This window comes from Onychostoma macrolepis, chromosome 24, assembly GCF_012432095.1.
Source record: "Onychostoma macrolepis isolate SWU-2019 chromosome 24, ASM1243209v1, whole genome shotgun sequence".
Taxonomy (NCBI): Eukaryota; Metazoa; Chordata; class Actinopteri; order Cypriniformes; family Cyprinidae; genus Onychostoma; species Onychostoma macrolepis.
Genome location: NC_081178.1, coordinates 9,886,374 through 9,904,966, shown reverse-complemented (window position 1 = coordinate 9,904,966; position 18,593 = coordinate 9,886,374). Strand labels below are relative to the sequence as shown.

The window sequence follows — 18,593 nt, the reverse complement described above, 5'->3', positions numbered from 1 at the left end:
AGAAAAAAAGATGCTTACACTTCTGTTTTTTAAAGAAATTTCAGCACTTCATTTAAAGGGATTAGGTAAATCTCTCAAAGCCTTTCATGTAATAAAATTATAAATATTACATTATATTTAAATAAAAATATTACATTAAAAACTAAAACAAATATAAATATTAGACAAAATTAGAAATGTTCCAAGGCTAAAACTAAAACCGAAATGTGATCCTGGACCACAAAACCAGTCTTAAGTCGCTGGGGTATATTTGTAGCAATAGCCAAAAATACATTGTATGGGTCAAAATTATTGATTTTTCTTTTATGCCAAAAATCATGAGGTAAGTAAAGATCATATTCCATGAAGATATTTTGTAAATTTCCTACTGTAAATATATCCCAACTTTTTTTGATTAGTAATATGCATTGCTAAGAACTTCATTTGGACAACTTTAAAGGCAATTTTCTCAATATTTTGATTTTTTTGCACCCTCAAATTCCAGATTTTCAAATAGTTGTATCTCATCCAAATATTGTCCTGTCAATGGAAAGCTTATTTATTCAGCTTTCAGATGATGTATAAATCTCAATTTTGAAAAATTGACCCTTATGACTGGTTTTGTGGTCCAGGGTCACAAATAAAAATAAATGTATAAAGTTATAAATAAATATTAAAATATAAATAATTATAAAAACAAAAACTAATTAATAAATAATATTAAAGTACCGCACCAAAATCAAAAATTAATTTATAAGGCCACAATGTATAATTCATTTTTTTAATTTATTTTTTGTATCAATCAAAAATTACAGAATGTACTTACTTGTCAAAAACACCCCAGAGAGAGAAAAAAAGAAATAGTTAAATTATAAAATATTACCCACCATGGTAGAATGTATTTTGACAAATTTCTAAGAAAACCGAGGCAATGGAAAATAGAAAAACTGTTTATTGTTGTATTGGACCAGCTGTCAAAATAAGGTTCCTGCCATGACCGAGGCCACATCTTTCAAACACAAATAAAGACCAGAAACTGTTGATCACATCAGGTATACATATGAGCCATTGCTAAACCTTTTTAATGTGCTGAGATATATATATATTTTATATATATATATATAAAAATATGGGAAACTTTCTTTTTCAAGACGTAAGTAAAAACTCAATGACCATGTTTGTTCTTGCTCTGTTATAGAATAAACATTTAACATTTCTTAAAATATGTTCTAAAATGTTATAATTAATCATAAATAGTTACAATAGTTTCCTTCAATACATGAAGTGTAGGTGAACAACTGTTGTTGAAAAGAGTTTCAGTGAACATGGGTATCAGATTGATGGCACTTAATGTTCTGTTGAATTAAATATAAAAAATGGTCATAGGTATCCGTCACCTGCTGTGACCCCCATGTGATTCCAGGTCCTCATGGTCAGCACACTTTCAGTCTTCATGGCGGTCACTGAAAAGGTCATGTGCCTGGCCGATCCTGAATGAGGAGGTTATTTAATTTAATGACGGTGTTTGCGAAGTCCACTAGTTCTACGAAGTCTGAAGTGATGATATTGACCCCATCTACACCTGGCTTTTGTGCCTCCACCCACGTCATTATGGTTGGAAGGTTCCTATGAGAGAAACAACAGAAGCACATGTAAGAATAGACATGTAGGATGCAAAATTCAAATAAATGCTGTTCTTTTTCTTTCGATTCGTCAAAGAATCCTGAAAAAATGTAATGGTGTCCAGAAAAATATTAAGCACAACATTCTGAAGGATCATGTGACAGTGAAGACCGTAGTAATGATGCTGAAAATTCAGCTTTGCCATCACAGAAATAAATCACATTTTAAACTATATTAAAATAGAAAACGGTTATTTTAAATTGTAATAATTTTCCACAACATTACTGATTTTACTGTATTTTTGATCTAATAAATACAGCCTTGATAAACATAAGAGATCCTACCAATCACTTTTGAATGGTAGTCTAAAAATTGGCATAAATGCATGTATAATCAATGCGACAAACCCTAACGCGTCTTCAGGGAGCTGTGAAAGTATTAGCAATCACTGTGTTAATTCTAGTTCAGGTCAGCCGAGTCAGCTTTGACTAGAAATAAACTTCCCAAGCTCCACAGTCATCTACAACAGCAGCCCGGACAAAACCAGGAAATGGGAAGCTCAGACTGTGTTTATCCTAGAATAATAGACAATCCAACTGCCACACTCAGGCAGAATTAAACAGCTTCCTCCGAGACGGCTGTCTCACTAGGATGTCCGCTAAGACACAGCACAAGGCTCCATACGTCTGTGTCGGACAGTATATGTGCCAATATGTCCTATTAATTCAGACAGTCTAACATCAAAGGCTATACTCAAAAGAGCATACAATATATAGTTTGGATACTATATGTACACAATATGCAAATGTTCTATACGCATAGATCAAAAGGTGTATTTCAACAGGCCTGGGAATTTTTAAAGAGGGGCCGCTTCAACCTGGCCCAGTAGACTGGGACCTTAGTGGACCTCTGCATTTGTTCTCAAGTAAAGGTTCCTCAGACCCCACTAACCAAATTTGCAGTGTTGTTGGGGCTGCCACCTAGTGGATGAATTTTAATTATTCCAACACTGTAAGGGATTTACACTATATTGCCAAAAGTATTGGGTCACCCCCTTCTAATGAACAGGTTTGACTACTTTAGTAATTTCCATGAGTACAAATCGTAATGTTTAAGCATATAATGATATTCTAGGGAATTGTGTGCTTCTAATTTTAAAGCAACAGTTTGGACAGGACCCTCTATTCTAACATGACAATGCCTCTGTGTATAAGGCAAGGTTCAAAAAGAAATGATTGATTTAGTCGGTGTGGAAGAACTTGACTGGTCTGCAGAAAGCCAAGCCCTAATCCAAGCTGAACACCTCTGGTGTGACTTTAAGTGCAGATCTTGAGCCAAAAATTCTTTACCAAACACCAATGACTTGTACATACACTATATGGACAAATGTATTGGGACACCCCCTTCTTTAGAACAGAAAAAGGCACTTCCAAAACTGTGGCAACAGAGATGGAAATACAATTTTTAAATACATGAATTATGTTTCCATCTTTGTTGCCACAATTTTGGAAGTGTCTAAAATAACTGTACCCATATGTACAAGTCATTGTTCTATCAGTTTTGTCTATCTAGTGTCATGGCGGACGCCCAGATCCATTATAATTTAAAAATAATACTGTTTTGTGTCACGGAATGCAGTTTTAAGGATTTTTTAGGCAAGAATGTGCTTGCTTGGACTTAAAATATGCGGTTTGTTAATAAAGATAAGGTCTATTTGAAAATTTCCTTCAACGTTTTTGGAGACAGGATCTCAAGCAGTTCAGCGGCAGTTCAGAGCTCATTACACCCGCAGAGAGCGCCTCACCGCGGCCTGATCTTCTGGTATTTACCGCTGGCTCTGATGTCTCTATAGTGGTTAAACACGAGATATAAATTCATGTTGGGTAAATCTGACGGCCAGTGTTCGGTCTCATTAAACTATTATTTGTTTCAGAGCAAATAGTTTTGGCAAAAGTTTATTCACATTTGTTGTTTGGTTCACATTTTCAATGGAGGTGATGTTGTGGCCCTACTCCCGACAGGTTTTGGGAAAAGTTTAATTTATCAACTGTTACCAATCGTCAGCGAGAAACTGGGGAGGCCAAAGTCCGGCAAGGCGATAATTGTGGGTGCTAGATTTACTTCACATAATCTGCAAAAGTCATTCACAGCCATCTTCACTCCGGTATTTCACTCGATGGTTTTGTTTTCGCCGCATACCTGTGTTTTCAGCGGAGGTTTGAGGCGGCTGAGCCGGCGAATAACATACGTCATAACCAAACGTTATGTGATTGGCTTACGGGTACACCAATGATTTTAAACTTCAGACAAGCGCCCGCCCACGAGAAAGTAAACGCTTGTCAATTATTCCCTTCCAGACTCTGTCTACGAAGCAAAGCGAAGTAGCAGAGTTTGGTATTACCAGGCTATAGATCTTCTATTGGATTCAAGTCAGGTGATTGGCTGGGCCATTCTAGCATCTTTATTTTCTTTCTCTGAAACCAACTGAGAGTTTCCTTGGCTGTGTGTTTGGGATTATTGTCTTGCTGAAATGTCCACCCTTGTTTCATCTTCATCATCCTGGTAGGTGTTGAGACTGAACCAGCTAATATTAATTTCCACTGACAAAGGGCAGGACTGCTTTCTAATTACTGACTGGCTTTATGCCTTTTTTCACCTCCCTTTTTTCATGTGTTCAATACTTTTCCCTGTGTCATTTCATTTTATTACACACAACTTAATTTCTGAACTTATTTGTTTTGTTTTCTACGTATGTTTGTATGTTACCGACATCTGGTGAAAATTTCATGTCAACATCACCTTTAGAAATATATTTACTGAGAAAAATGGTGACGTGTTCAATACTTATTTTACCCGCTGTATATATATATATATATATATATATATATATATATATATATATATATATATACACAGGTGCTGGTCATATAATTAGAATATCATCAAAAGTTGATTTATTTCACTAATTCCATTCAAAAGCGAAACTTGTATATTATATTCATTCATTACACACAGACTGATATATTTCAAATGTGTATTTCTTTTAATTTTGATGATTAGAGCTTACAGCTCATGAAAGTCAAAAATCAGTATCTCAAAATATTAGAATATTTACATTTGAGTTTGAATAAATGACCATCCCTACAGTATAAATTCTGGGTATCTCTTGTTCTTTGAAACCACAATAATGGGGAAGACTGCTGACTTGGCAATGATCCAGAAGACGAACATTGACACCTCCACAAAGAGGGTAAGTCACAGAAGGTCATTACTGAAAGGTGTGGCTGTTTACAGAGTGCTGTATCAAAGCATATTAAATGCAAAGTTGACTGGAAGGAAGAATTTGGGTAGGAAAAGGTGCACAAGCAACAGGGATGACCGCAAACTTGAGAATACAGTCAAGCAAAGCCGATTCAAACACTTGGGAGAGCTTCACAAGGAGAGAACTGAAGCTGGAGTCAGTGCATCAAGAATCACCACGCTCAGACGTCTTCAGGAAAAGGGCTACCAAGCCACTTCTGAACCAGAGACAACGTCAGAAGCATCTTACCTGGGCTGTGGAGAAAAATAACTGGACTGTTGCTCAGTGGTCCAAAGTCCTCTTTTCAGATGAAAGTAAATTTTACATTTCATTTGGAAATCAAGGTCCCAGAGTCTGAAGGAAGAGTGGAGAGGCACAGAATCCATGTTGCTTGAAGTCCAGTGTGAAGTTTCCACAGTCAGTGATGATTTGGGCTGCCATGTCATCTGCTGGTGTTGGTCCACTGTGTTTTCTGAAGTCCACAGTCAACGCAGCCATCTAGCAGGAAATTTTAGAGCACTTCATGCTTCCTTCTGTTGACAAGCTTTATGGAGATGCTGATTTCATTTTCTAGCAGGACTTGGCACCTGCCCACACTGCCAAAGGTACCAAAAGCTGGTTCAATGACCATAGTGTTACTGTGCTTGATTGGCCAGCAAACTCGCCTGACCTGAACCCCATAGAGAATCTATGGGGTATTGTCAAGAGGAAGATGAGAGACACCAGACCCAACAATGCAGATGAGCTGAAGGCCACTATCAGAGCAACCTGGGCTCTCATGACACCTGAGCAGTGCCACAGACTGATCGACTCCATGCCACGCCGCATTGCTGCAGTAATTCAGGCAAAAGGAGCCCCAACTAAGTATTGAGTGCTGTACATGCTCATACTTTTCAGTTGGCCAAGATTTCTAAAAATCCTTTCTTTGTATTGGTCTTAAGTAATATTCTAATATTTTGAGATACTGATTTTTGACTTTCATGAGCTGTAAGCTCTAATCATCAAAATTAAAAGAAATACACATTTGAAATATATCAGTCTGTGTGTAATGAATGAATATAATATACAAGTTTCACTTTTTGAATGGAATTAGTGAAATAAATCAACTTTTTGATGATATTCTAATTATATGACCAGCACCTGTATATACACACACACACCCTGATATTTATATCCTGATACTTATATTTATACTCTCTCTCACACACACACACACACACACACACACACATACACATCCACCCACCCACCTGTGTAAGAACCTATATATAATGTGTGTATATTAGGGGTGTCCCCGACTAAGGATTTTCATAGTCGAATCGGAATTTTCGAATCTTGCTGACAGTCGACTGATAGTCGAATCATATGTTTGGGGGCGGGGCAAAATACATTACCAAGATTCAAGTCAGACATTCGACAGTCATAAATACTAACGTTAATACACAGAGAAAATGTGTAATGGACGCCTCGCAGATACAAACGGAGTGAATAGGCTAATGTTTTATGTTTTGATTAAAAGATAGTTAACATTAAACGTCAGCGAAACCCTAAGAATTCACAACATTTTTTACAATAGTGCTCTCATTATAACGTTATGTATATGACAGTTATTAATGTTCTACATTTCTGTTTTGAGCTGCGCGCGCTGAATGACCGATAGAATTAATCATTTCATAGAAGCATTTTAATCAATGGGATTTAACTCATTTATCTCATATAAAATACGCTTCATTATTTATACAACATAACTGTAGATCATTGTAATAAATGATCTGTTCAGAAATGCAGTGTGATTTGTGTATTCTAATGTGTTGCACTTTAAATGTGTTGGGCTCTTTAAGAACAGGCTCTCCCTCATTGGGTATATGTATACACGAGGGACACACGAGCGCGGTGTCAGTGTGTGATATGTCGTGTTCGTGACATGCGCTCTGTTAATAAAGTATCGCGTTCACATGTGGCCACCATCAATGTCAATTCGTGGGACATAGCTTACAACATGGTGTCAGAAGACGGCACGGACTTTTCGCCTGTGAGTGAACCATTATTGTAGAAAACAGAGTCTGCTCGTAAAAGTTTCTTTACCCGCTCTCATTCGAAGGGAATGTTGCCGACAACTGGCGAATCTTCGAGCAGGAGTATGACATTTTCATCATGGCGGCGCACCACGATAAGCCTGCCAAAACAAGGGCCTATATCCTCCTCGGTCTCGCAGGGCCGGAGGCCATAGAACGAGAACGTTCGTTCGTCTACGCAGCGGAGGTGCGTGCACCGGGTGAGAATGGCGCTGTTTTAACTCCCGCTGAATCAAGAGAGGATCCCGAATGCCTAAAAAGGAAGTTTCGTGAAATTTGCAACCCACAACAAAACAAAACCATGGAGAGACACAAGTTTCACTCTAGAAACCAGAAACAAGGTGAGACTATTTATCAGTGATCTCAGGATCAAAGCAAAAGCATGCCATTTCGGAGAATTGACAGACGAGCTAATCTGTGACAGGATAGTATGCGGCATCAACAGTGAAAGCTTAAGGAAAGCGCTGTTAAGGGACAGCGACTTAACTCTGACTAAAGCCATCTCAATATGTCGCATACATTAAATGACTGAAGAAAATAATAAAACATTGGCGATGCTGTACATGAACTTGAAATGGACAAGCCCCCTATGTATGACGACACTTTCTATGTTGATGGCATTGAATTTGATAGGTGTGTTGACACTGTTAACTCTTTCTTGGCTGAGCAGGAAGAGGGATTTGTCACTTTGCACATAAACAAAACTCCAATTGAGGTGAAAGTCGACACTGGGGCAAAGTGTAACGTAATGTCGCAAACAACATTTAAGTGAATTGCCACCAATGCACAACCAGTGGAGCAAGAAAGCACACCTAACCTTGTGGCGTATGGTGGGGGTAAAATTGAAACAAAAGGTTTAGTTACATTGCTGTGTAGTTTAAAAGGACAAAGTCACTCACTCCCGTTTTTCTTGGTGGATCAAGAAGTCCAACCGCTGTTAGGATTTCGTGCATGTTTAGACATGGGGATTGTCACAATGAGCCCACATGTTCATCTGGTCAGTATGAAGAGCAGTACTACACAAATCCTCAAAGAATACAAAGATTTGTTCACTGATGAACTTGGAGAACTCCCAATCACATACTCCATGACAGTAGACCCAAGCGTGCAGCCTGTAGTTCGCCCTGCACATCGCATTCCACTGGCAATGCAGGACCGTGTTAAAGCAGAGCTGGACCGCATGCAGAGTTTGGGTGTCATCACCCAATGCGCAGCGTAGAGGAAGTAGCATCCCAGATGTCGGGGGCAACTGTATTTTCTGTGCTGGATGCAAAGAACTCTTTCTGGCAGATACGTCTTGACCGCAAGTCCTCTATGATGACTATGTTCAGCACTCCATTTGGGCGCTATAGATTTCTTTGTATGCCTTTTGGCATAAACTCCGCAAGCGAAGTGTTCCAGCGCTCAATGGAGCAGCTGTTTTCAGGATACCCCTGTGCTATCATTGTCGACGACATCATCATCGGAGGCCGTGATGCTGCAGAACATGACGTTAATTTGAAAAGAGTGCTGAATCGAGCACGCAAGGTCAAGCTCAAACTAAACCCGGCCAAATGCAAATTCCGTCTGGACCAAGTCAGCTATGTAGGCCATATCTTCACTAGCGAAGGCTCGAAGGCGGATCCTTCAAAAACAAAAGCAATCTCTGAGATACCACCTCCCAAGGATGTTCCAGCATTGCAGCGCTTCCTTGGAATGGCAAATTACCTGGGGAAGTTTATCCCAAACTTTAGTGATGTTGCAGCACCTCTAAGGAAGCTGACACATAAAGAAACTGCATGGTGCTGGTATCAGCAGCACTAACAAGCATTTGATAAACTCAAAGCTTGTTTGACCACCCCACCTGTCTTGTCATACTATGATGTAAAAAAGCCAGTCGCATTAACCTGTGATGCCTCATGTTTTGGACTCGGTGCTGCATGTATGCAGGATGGCAGACCAGTTGCGTACGCGTCTCGCACACTCACAGACACAGAGACTAGATACGCACAGATTGAAAAGGAGCTGCTTGCTGTCGTCTTCGCCTGTACCAAATTCAGGGATTATGTGTACGGAAAATCTACAATCGTCGAAACAGACCACCAGCCCCTTGTGACCATTCTAAAGAAACCCATTCACACAGCCCCTGCACGATTACAGAGAATGATGCTCAGGTTACAGTGCTACGACATCACTCTGGTGTACAAGAAGGGCAAGCACATGTATCTTGCGGACACCCTATCTCGAGCTCCAAACACGCAAGTCCCTCCAGACGCTGAAAATGACACATTTGAGGTTATGTCCGTCAGTTACATCTCCACTGCTCGACTGGAGGAACTCAGAAAGCAAACAGCAGACGACGAGGTGCTACAGGCTCTCAGCACTGTGATTCAACGAAATTGGCCAAATAAAGAACATAGCTTGTGCCCCGCTGTGCGTCCATACTTTCCATACAGAGATGAACTAGCCGTGGAAGACGGAATAGTGATGAAAGGCCACAAAACCGTCATTCCTCGCTCATTACAGAGAGAATACGTCGGCATAGTCCACAGAGGACACCCTGGATTGGATGCTACCAAGCACAGAGCAAGAGGTATAATTTTCTGGCCAACGATGACGGCTGATATCACAGCGGAACTCCTCGCATGCTCAGTCTGTAATAGCACAAAGCCACATCAACAGAAAGAACCACTAAAACCATACCCAGTTCCAGACTTGCCTTGGTCTACAGTGGCAACAGATATGTTCGAGTGGCGTGGCCAAAACTACCTGGTGCTCGTGGACTCATACTCGGGTTGGTATGAGATTGACCTTCTCCATGGCACGACATCCTCAGCTGTAATCAGGAAACTGAAGAGACATTTCTCTGTGCATGGCACTCCACACACACTCATTTCTGATAATGCCAGACAGTACACAAGTCAACAATTCAGAGACTTTGCCAAACAGTGGGACTTTATCCATGTCACCAGTAGTCCAGAGTTCCCGCAGTCAAACGGCCTGGCAGAAAGAGCGGTCTGCAGTGCCAAACAGCTGATGGAGAAATCTCACAGAGATGGGATGGATGTATTCCTCAATCTCCTAAATCTGAGAAACATTCCTCGTGACCCGACGTTAGGCTCCCCTGCACTACGCCTGTTGTCACGACAGACACGCTCAACCATACCCATTAACTGACAGAGGGACAAGTTGTCAGAATGCAAACCCCGAAAGGATACGACCACCTTGGCACAGTAAAGGAGGTGAACAAGGAGCCTCGGTCTTACACTATCCAATGCAATGGGAGAACATACAGGAGGAACCGACGCCACATCCTTCCCGTTGCAGAGCCCCCTCCATCACGGCTTACCCCTGAGGACATTGTCTCTCAAAATACCACTACATATACACAGGACTGTGCTCCCCCTGCACCACAAACACACCTCCCACAACCAGAATCCACACTTACTGTATTGCCAAAGCACACAGTACAGTCCCCTACTAAGGTTGGCAGTTCACCTTACAGAACACGTTCAGGTCGTATTTGCAAGCCTAACCCAAGATATGAACAGTGAGTTCTACTAATGGTAGATTTAGTGGCACTTGGGTTCTTATTTTGAATATATGTCAAATGTGTTTATTATGGCTATTTCCATATTGCCAATATCATTTTGTTGATGTTTTCTTAATGTATACGGAGACCATCTTGAGATTTGTTTCTGCAATGGTTACATTGTTATAATGGAAGTCATTCATATTCACAGTTGATGACCAAGTTAATGTCATGCCGCAAATCTGTTCCTTGTTAAATATGTTTTATTTTGGTAGGAGGTTTCAGCTAAAGGAAGGGGATGTAGATCATTGTGATAAATGATCTGTTCAGAAATGCAGTGTGATTTGTGTATTCTAATGTGCTGCACTTTAAATGTGTTGGGCTCTTTAAGAACAGGCTCTCCCTCATTGGGTATATGTATACAGGAGGGACACACGAGCGCGGTGTCAGTGTGTTATATGTCGTGTTCGTGACATGAGATCTGTTAATAAAGTATCGCGTTCACATGTGGCCACCATCAGTGTCAATTCGTGGGACATAGCTTACAACAATAACGTTAATATAACAACTTACAGGCTATATGTACAAAACGCCCCAATGCATGAACGTGTCTGCGCGGCTCTGAATGAATTAACTCCTTTTGTGGACGCGTTCTTGATGCAACAACGTGCAGAAACACGGGAACTAAACTATAAAAATTCACCGCGTTTTATTATAATAGTGTTCTTATTATAATGTTACGTATATGACAGCCCCAGTCATAGTCATTAATGTTCTGCATAGTTGTTTGTCCTGCTCGCGCTGCGCACTGAAGAGATAATCACTGTTCAATAAAGCGCTTTACTGCATCTTATACGAGATAGATAATATATACGCGATATATATAAACCGGCTGAAATGTTTTGAAATCACTTGTATCCTACCTGATCGAAAAAAAATCCAGTCATTCACTCTGCGTCAGTTTGAGTCTTGTTAAAGTTTTAAATCCTTGCCGCCAAAATGCTCCTCTGTCGGTCACGGATTATTTATTACAAAATATTTATTTAAAGCTTTTTTTTTTTTTTTCAGATTCTTATCTACAGCATTATCATAATAGGCTGTATTAACTTATTGGGAGAAAACCAGTAGTTCTATGTGAAATCAGACACTTAGCACCCCCATATAGCCAAAATGGCATGATCATAACACCCCGGGAATATTCGACTGTGAGGTTGGGAGTCGAATCAGGCTCCTCGAATCGAAGCATCGAATCGTCGACTATTCGGGGTCACCCCTAGTGTATATCACTGTTGTTTTAATATCACCAATATGCTGTTGTGGTTTTTGTTAATATTTTGAGGGGACAGCAGCCAAATGAAACAAAGCAAAACAAACAAACAAATACAGCCTCCTTTATTTAAATACTCACTTCTCCACCAGGTAGTTTCTTAGCCCCCGTACCAGGCCTCTGGCGATGGTCTTGACACGTGGGGTTAAAATGGCTTGAGAGACATGAAAGCTGCCGTATTTGGATCGTTCACCCAAAGTTGTCTCCAGGAACTGGATGAGCTTGGTGGTGTCTGTGGTATTGGCCCAGGGGGCGGGAATTTTACTACCAGGCCACATCACAGGACAGCCCTCAGCAGATGGATGGTGGTAGAACACTAGGACCTGTAAAATCAAACACAAATACCGGAGACTGAATGAGCCATTATTCTACATTGACATGGTGGGTGTTAATGATGATAGTATTTTTAGTGGTACTTTCAAAATACTTGCTGTAGTGCATATTTAGAACAATCCGTATGGAAAAATTAAACTTCGGTACACACATTTTGAGCAACAGTCAAAACTTGAATCATCCAAATTATTAAAGGGGTGGTCCACCCAAAAATGAAAATTCTGTAACACTATTTTGATGGTCCTCTAGACATATTGTTGTTGACTATAAGCAACTTTGCAGTCTACTAAAACTCTACTAATAGTCTGATGAGTTAAATGACATGTAATTGCAAAATTACTTATAATCAACAGAATTCCTAAAGTGAACCATCAAAGTAAAGTTTAACCGAACATTCTGTCATCATTTACTCATCCTCATGTTATTCCAAACATGTATGACTTACTTTCTTCTGCTGAACACAAAAGAAGATATTTTGAAAAATGTTGGTAACCAAACAGGTTTAGTTCCCATTGACTTCCATTGTATGCATTTTCAACTATTCAACTAACTAAAAGATGAGTTTTCAACAATTGCTCTTAGACGATAAAAATGGACCAAAAAATTACACAGATAGGCACGTGAGACTTGTTTAGGAACTAGAATTAGACTTGGTTGGTAGGTAGATGTTGGGTTCTAGAAAGTAAGCATACAGTATAGTAACCACTCAAAATACCCTTGAAACCACTTTACAATGTGGTAAAACCATTCACCTTAGCAACCACAAGAAGCATTTCTCAACAGTTTTGACTACTAACAAAATTCAAAGGCCCCATGACTTTTCCTTTTTTTTTTTTTTGCGATTTACTAACAGGCCATGTAAAAATCTGTTTGAACCTAAAACATATGGAAGCAAAGACTGAAAAAATTACTCAAACATTTATGAATGAATGAATGAATGAATGAATGAATGAAGCATTTATATAGATCATAAGATTTATGATCTTGGTTCACCACCTTTTCAGTTACTAATCACAACACCATGTTGATTTGCATGTCATCTTAATCAGTTATGTCCACAAAGACTAACATAAGAATCTGTTAAAATGAAGGTGTTCACAAATAGAGTGCTCAAATGGGATATTGGTGTACAGTTTTTGCTATTTGTACACCTGTCTCTATCGGAGTGGAGGTGAGACATTAATCCTATGGTGATTAGGGTCAGTACACAGCAAGAATAGCTGACCTCTGGTGCAACATACCACAGACACACAAAGAGTTGTCAGCACAGACAGAGCCAGGGTTATTATAGTTAACAAACTAAAACTAAAACCAAAAAAGAATTGGTGAAAAGTGAAGTGTGCCGACCCATACTTGGAATTTGCGCTCTTTATTTAACCCATCCAAGTGCACACACACAGCAGTGAACACACACCCGGAGCAGTGGGCAGCCAATGCTGCGGCGCCCAGGAAGCAGTTGGGGGTTCAGTGCCTTGCTCAAGGGTCGCACCTCAGTTGTGGAGAGAGCGCTGGTTACTCACTCCCCTACTGACAATTCCTGCCAGACCTGAGACTCAAACCCATGACTTTTGTCTGACTCTCTATCCATTAGGCCACGACTGCCCCTCACTTAGAAAACTTAACTTACTTGAAATAAAAGTTAACTGAAATGAAATATAAAAGCACATTTATTTTAGCTAGTTGCCAAGGTGACATTTCTCATTTTAATTTAGTTTGACTCGATGTAATAAAATAACTAAAACTATAACTGAATACTGTAAAAAATTAATAAAAATATAAACAAACAAAAACACAAAAGCTTCTAAAAATTATAAAAACAGAACAAAATTACTAAAACTAGCAAAAATGTGAAGAGTAAATGGAAAGAATTATATTTTATGATAAAAACTGATTTAAAAGCAATAATAGTATCTTAATGATACTAAAATAACACTGGACACAAACAAATTGGTAACAAAACATTTAGAAGTTTGGTGTTACAGTAAAAAGTAAACCCACACAAAAAACATTACAATTATTTCCATATCTCATTTATAATGCTGATGCAAATACAGATAAAACATTTTTGACAACAAACTAATAATGAAAAAAAAATATTTTCATTGATATCAATGGAATCTAGCCAGAAACAGCTTTGCATGTGTATGAGTTTGTTTACTGACGCTGTGAGACAGAACTAGCATGTGTATCGGTAACAGGAAAAACTTTATTTTTTTCCAGTTTCGACAGCAATTTTTGAGATTAGTTTCAGTATGACTGATCACCTAAGCGCTATGACGAAGGCTTGGATCTGTTTTACTGTGTTAAAAAGTCAACCTCTCATAATGAGTGTCTCTGTTTTTCCTCCATCTAAAGGGCACTAACTGTTATCTAAATTTCTCACAAAGGTACTTTAGTTGTTTATTTAGATATCATGCAGATTAATCACTGACCTAAAACCATCTGTCCACCAACACTTTCCATTAATAGTTGCGGCTTTTTCTTTTCATCAAATAACATTTAAGATTTTCATCTTTACGTAAAGCCATTATTATTATCGTCAGATTGTGTCGTGACATACAGAGCTCACCTGGTACCTGTTCTCCCACAGATAATTCAGAGTGATGTCCTCCACCTCATCAGTCTTGCAGAGCTTGTGACCAAACACGTCCTTCAGCATCTTGATTAGGTAATGATGATGCTCCGCGCTCATTGCATAATGATGGTTAAAGTCTAAAAAAACAACCTCTTTCTTGTGTAGGTTCAAAAAATTGTTAATGTCATTAAGGCCATCACGTACTTTGTGTCCGAACAGCCCGTGTATAAAGTATATCTCACGGCCTGGTTCTCCTGGTTTGGAGGAAACACGCAGGTCGAAATAGCGTATTCCTCCTTCGAGCTGTTCCCTGAAGGTGAGGTTCTGGGTCATGGACCACTTCTTCATCACCTTCTTGGCCAGGAAGCGGAATATCGCAGCCAGATGCTTCACATACGTTTTCTGGTCTGGACCGACTGGAGCTTGCTCATCCACCCAGAAGCTGAAGGAATCATGAGAGCCTATAGCACAAGCATAAAGGCAGCATCAAGACAGTTCTACAGTTCATTTAGTCATTATGTCACAACTCTACAAGTTGTTTATTGTTATTAACAGTATTAAAGATTTATTAGAAATATCCAGCTTTCAATAATTAGTTGGTTTCTATACAAAATCATAGGAACAGGTTTGATCATTTAGGACTGTCCTCTAATGAAAGACAAAAAAGACCAAGACAAATTGACAAAATTGGAGAGACGCATATTTGACCTTACAGAATTATCATCCTGAAAGGATTATGATGTCATCATGAAGTCATGTTATTTTTTATTTTATTTTTTTACATCATTACATTTCGCATTGTTTTAATAAGAGTGCATTTTAAGTCTAAAAATTAAGATTAATATATTAATATTAATAAAATATGTATGAAATTATTTAATGTTATATAATATTTATAAATATATATAAAATATAAATAATATCTGTAATATTGTCAGTCCTCTGTCGTGTGTGTCATGTATTCCCACCTCTTGTTTCCTTATTTGGTCATGTTCCTTGTTCAGTGTGATTATTAGTTAATTCTCGTCCAGCTGTGTTTAGTAATTATCTATGATTATCATGTGTATTTAGTTCCTGCCTGTTTAGTTAGTTTTGTGTGTTCCTGTCTGTCAACCTTCTCTTGTCTTGCCCTGTTTGGACTCATTAAAGACTGTTATTTCGGTTATCCTCGTCTCCTCGTTCCTCCCTGCTGTGTGCACCGTGACAAATATATAAATTAAATAAGTATAAATTAATATTTATATTTACATTTTACATTTGTATATAGATTTAATTAAAACAAACAATTAGTGAATGTAATATTATATAAATACTGCTACTAATAATAATAATTAATAATAAATTATCAAAATATTAATATTTATTTATATATTTAATTAAAATTAACAATTTATTAATGAATGTAATATAAAATAGATACTGCTACTACACTGTAAAAAGTTGCCTTAAAATTAAGTACATAATTAAAAAAAAAAAAAAAATTAAGTGAACTTGACAATTCAATTAACTTTTTTTTTTTAAATGATCATTTACTTCAAAATTTTAAGGCAACGGGTTTCCTCAATTTTTTTAAATTAAGTCAACTTATCACTTTTTATAGTGTTACAACAATAATGAATAATCAAAATTAATACAGCAAGAAAATGGAAACGGGGCTAGTGACCGGCCAAAAAGAAAAATGATAACAATATGAGAAATAAAAAATAATTTTCTAGTGATGTGTTAAGAAAATGCCTAATAACACATAGTACAGTCACTGCACTGTAAAAAGTGATAAGCTGACTTAACTTAAAAAAATTGAGGAAACCCGTTGCCTTAAAATGATTAAGTAAATAATAATAATAATAAAAAAGTTAAGTGAACTTGATAATTCACTTAACTTATTTTTTTTAAATTATTTACTTAATCATTTTAAGGCAACGGGTTTCCTCACACTGTAAAAAGTGATAAGTTGACTTAACTTAAAAAAATTGAGTGTGTATATACAATCCTTTGTGCTGTCTTTGCAGTGTAATGAATAATTGCATTAGAATTAAATAGCTATAAATGGAAAATAATACCTCGTTTTAGTTTTACCCACACTTTAATATTTAATTTAATTTCAGTTAATGTCAAAAAGGAAAAGACGTTCTCTCACCAGGAACCGCCAGGTGCTTGAGGGGCATAGATGTGAGAGCAGGGCACAGGGAGCCCATCCAGTCGGCGTTGGAAGTGTTTCCTGTGGGTCGCGTCTTCATTTCCTCTAGTAAAGCTTTTCAACTCTAAAATTCACGATGCCAGTTCAACACAGACCCAGGCCAAGCCAATCCAGCAATGCTCGTTATCCCCCGCGAAATCATTACGGTCAATCGGGTCATCAACTCATGATTTGAATCAAGATAACAATGATTTAGTCATTATAACGTCACTGGATGTGTGAGGCAGACTGCAGATGGAGAGCAAGCTCTTCTACAAAGTAATCTTCTTAAGCCCAAATTACAATCCTTATCCTCCTCCCCGCTTCCCTGCTGGAGTTTAAACGTCTTGGTCAGGGCTGATTATCCCCGCCCTCTCCTTCTCCATTAGACAGGTAACAGATGAGACACTTCACCTTCAGTACTGCAGGTGGATATTGTCATGTTTGAAGAGCGTGGCAGTCTAGACATTCACTTTTGACTTATTGACCACACCGATGAGTGTAATCAGTGGATACATTTCAGCAGTTGGTGCAATGAATAATTAAAATGGTAGAACATTAATGTACTACAAAAAAATCTTTAATTAAATCCTATCTTCAGCATATTTTGGTTTTTGGCACTGCATCGTGCACAGAACATAGTGGTTTTGCTTCTCAATGACTCAAATCTTTTGAATAATTAAAATCTATAAAAAGATTCATTACGTCAGAAGGAGGCAACAAGTGATTGCCTCATTGAATCATTCACTCAACCAATTCATTTCCAAGTGGACTGAAACAATGCAAGAATTCGATAATGGCCCTGTCCCAAATGACAACCTAAACCCTCGCGGTCTCCTCTGAGTCCGCACTTTTGTGAATTAATGCCGCTTTGACTGTCAGGTAAAAGTGCATATTGAGTGCGCATAGTGGCCACAAATGGGTCGCTTACGAGCACCCTTCTGAATGCTAAAATGATGAATGGGACACCCTATGGCAGGGCTGGGCAACTTCGGTCCTGGGGGGCCACTGTCCTGCAGAGTTTAGCTCCAACCCAAATCAAACACACCTGCCCTCCACCTCCAGGACTGAAGTTGCCCAGCCCTGCCGTACGGTCTTGTGTACTTAATGAACACGTGCACGTGGCGGCCATCCCTTACCAAAATTAACCATGGTTTTATTGTAGTAAAAGTGTAGTAACCATTGTTTTTTTGGCATATTGATTACCATTTGTATAACTAAAATTTTACTACAAATACTATGGTAGTGTAGCAAAACACTACACTAGTTTTTTTTGGTTTTATTTGTAGATGTGCTAAAACATTAGCCACATTTAAATCCAGACTCAAAACTCATCTGTTTAGCTGTGCATTTGTTGAATGAGCACTGTGCTACGTCCAAACTAGTTGCACTGTATTTTATGTATAATCATTTTCTAATTCTTAACTGTTTTAAATTCATTTTAAATAAATTTTCATGTCATTTCCTTGTTTTTATTGTTATTATTATTTTTTTAATTTCTTGTTTTTATTGTGATTATTTTTTTTAATGACTATTTCACTTCCTTTTATGTAAAGCACTTTGAATTACCACTGTGTATGAAATGTGCTATAAACTTGCCTTGCCTTGTAGTAAAACCATGGTTAATTTCCGTAAGGGATTGCATGTCTGTCTGTAATTCTATTTGGGACAGGGCTATATATGACTGAGAGAC

At 38.3% G+C, this 18,593-nt stretch overlaps 1 protein-coding gene and 1 long non-coding RNA gene across 7 annotated transcripts in view; one reads left to right on the top strand and one right to left on the bottom strand.

The window, feature by feature from the left end:
• LOC131532900 (uncharacterized) overlaps window positions 1–15,858 on the top strand; it is a 31,862-nt gene extending 16,004 nt beyond the window's left edge. For 4 of the 6 annotated variants that reach the window (XR_009268995.1, XR_009268994.1, XR_009268993.1 and 1 more), the window contains 2 exons: window positions 14,740–14,817; window positions 14,944–15,858. This is a non-coding gene — a long non-coding RNA (uncharacterized LOC131532900). Of the gene's footprint in view, window positions 1–1,402; window positions 1,649–14,739; window positions 14,818–14,889 lie in introns of those variants that run through there. The other 2 variants (XR_009268996.1, XR_009268998.1) reach the window with 2 other exon arrangements.
• On the bottom strand, window positions 942–17,107 carry plcxd2 (phosphatidylinositol-specific phospholipase C, X domain containing 2). The gene is made up of 4 exons (XM_058764732.1): window positions 16,862–17,107; window positions 14,719–15,185; window positions 11,898–12,139; window positions 942–1,605 (listed from the first exon to the last, which is right to left on the bottom strand). The coding sequence occupies exons 1-4, from the start codon at window positions 16,959–16,961 to the stop codon at window positions 1,452–1,454; spliced, it is 963 nt and encodes a 320-aa protein (XP_058620715.1). The 5' UTR covers window positions 16,962–17,107; the 3' UTR covers window positions 942–1,451.
• Between the last annotated feature and the right edge of the window lie 1,486 nt (window positions 17,108–18,593).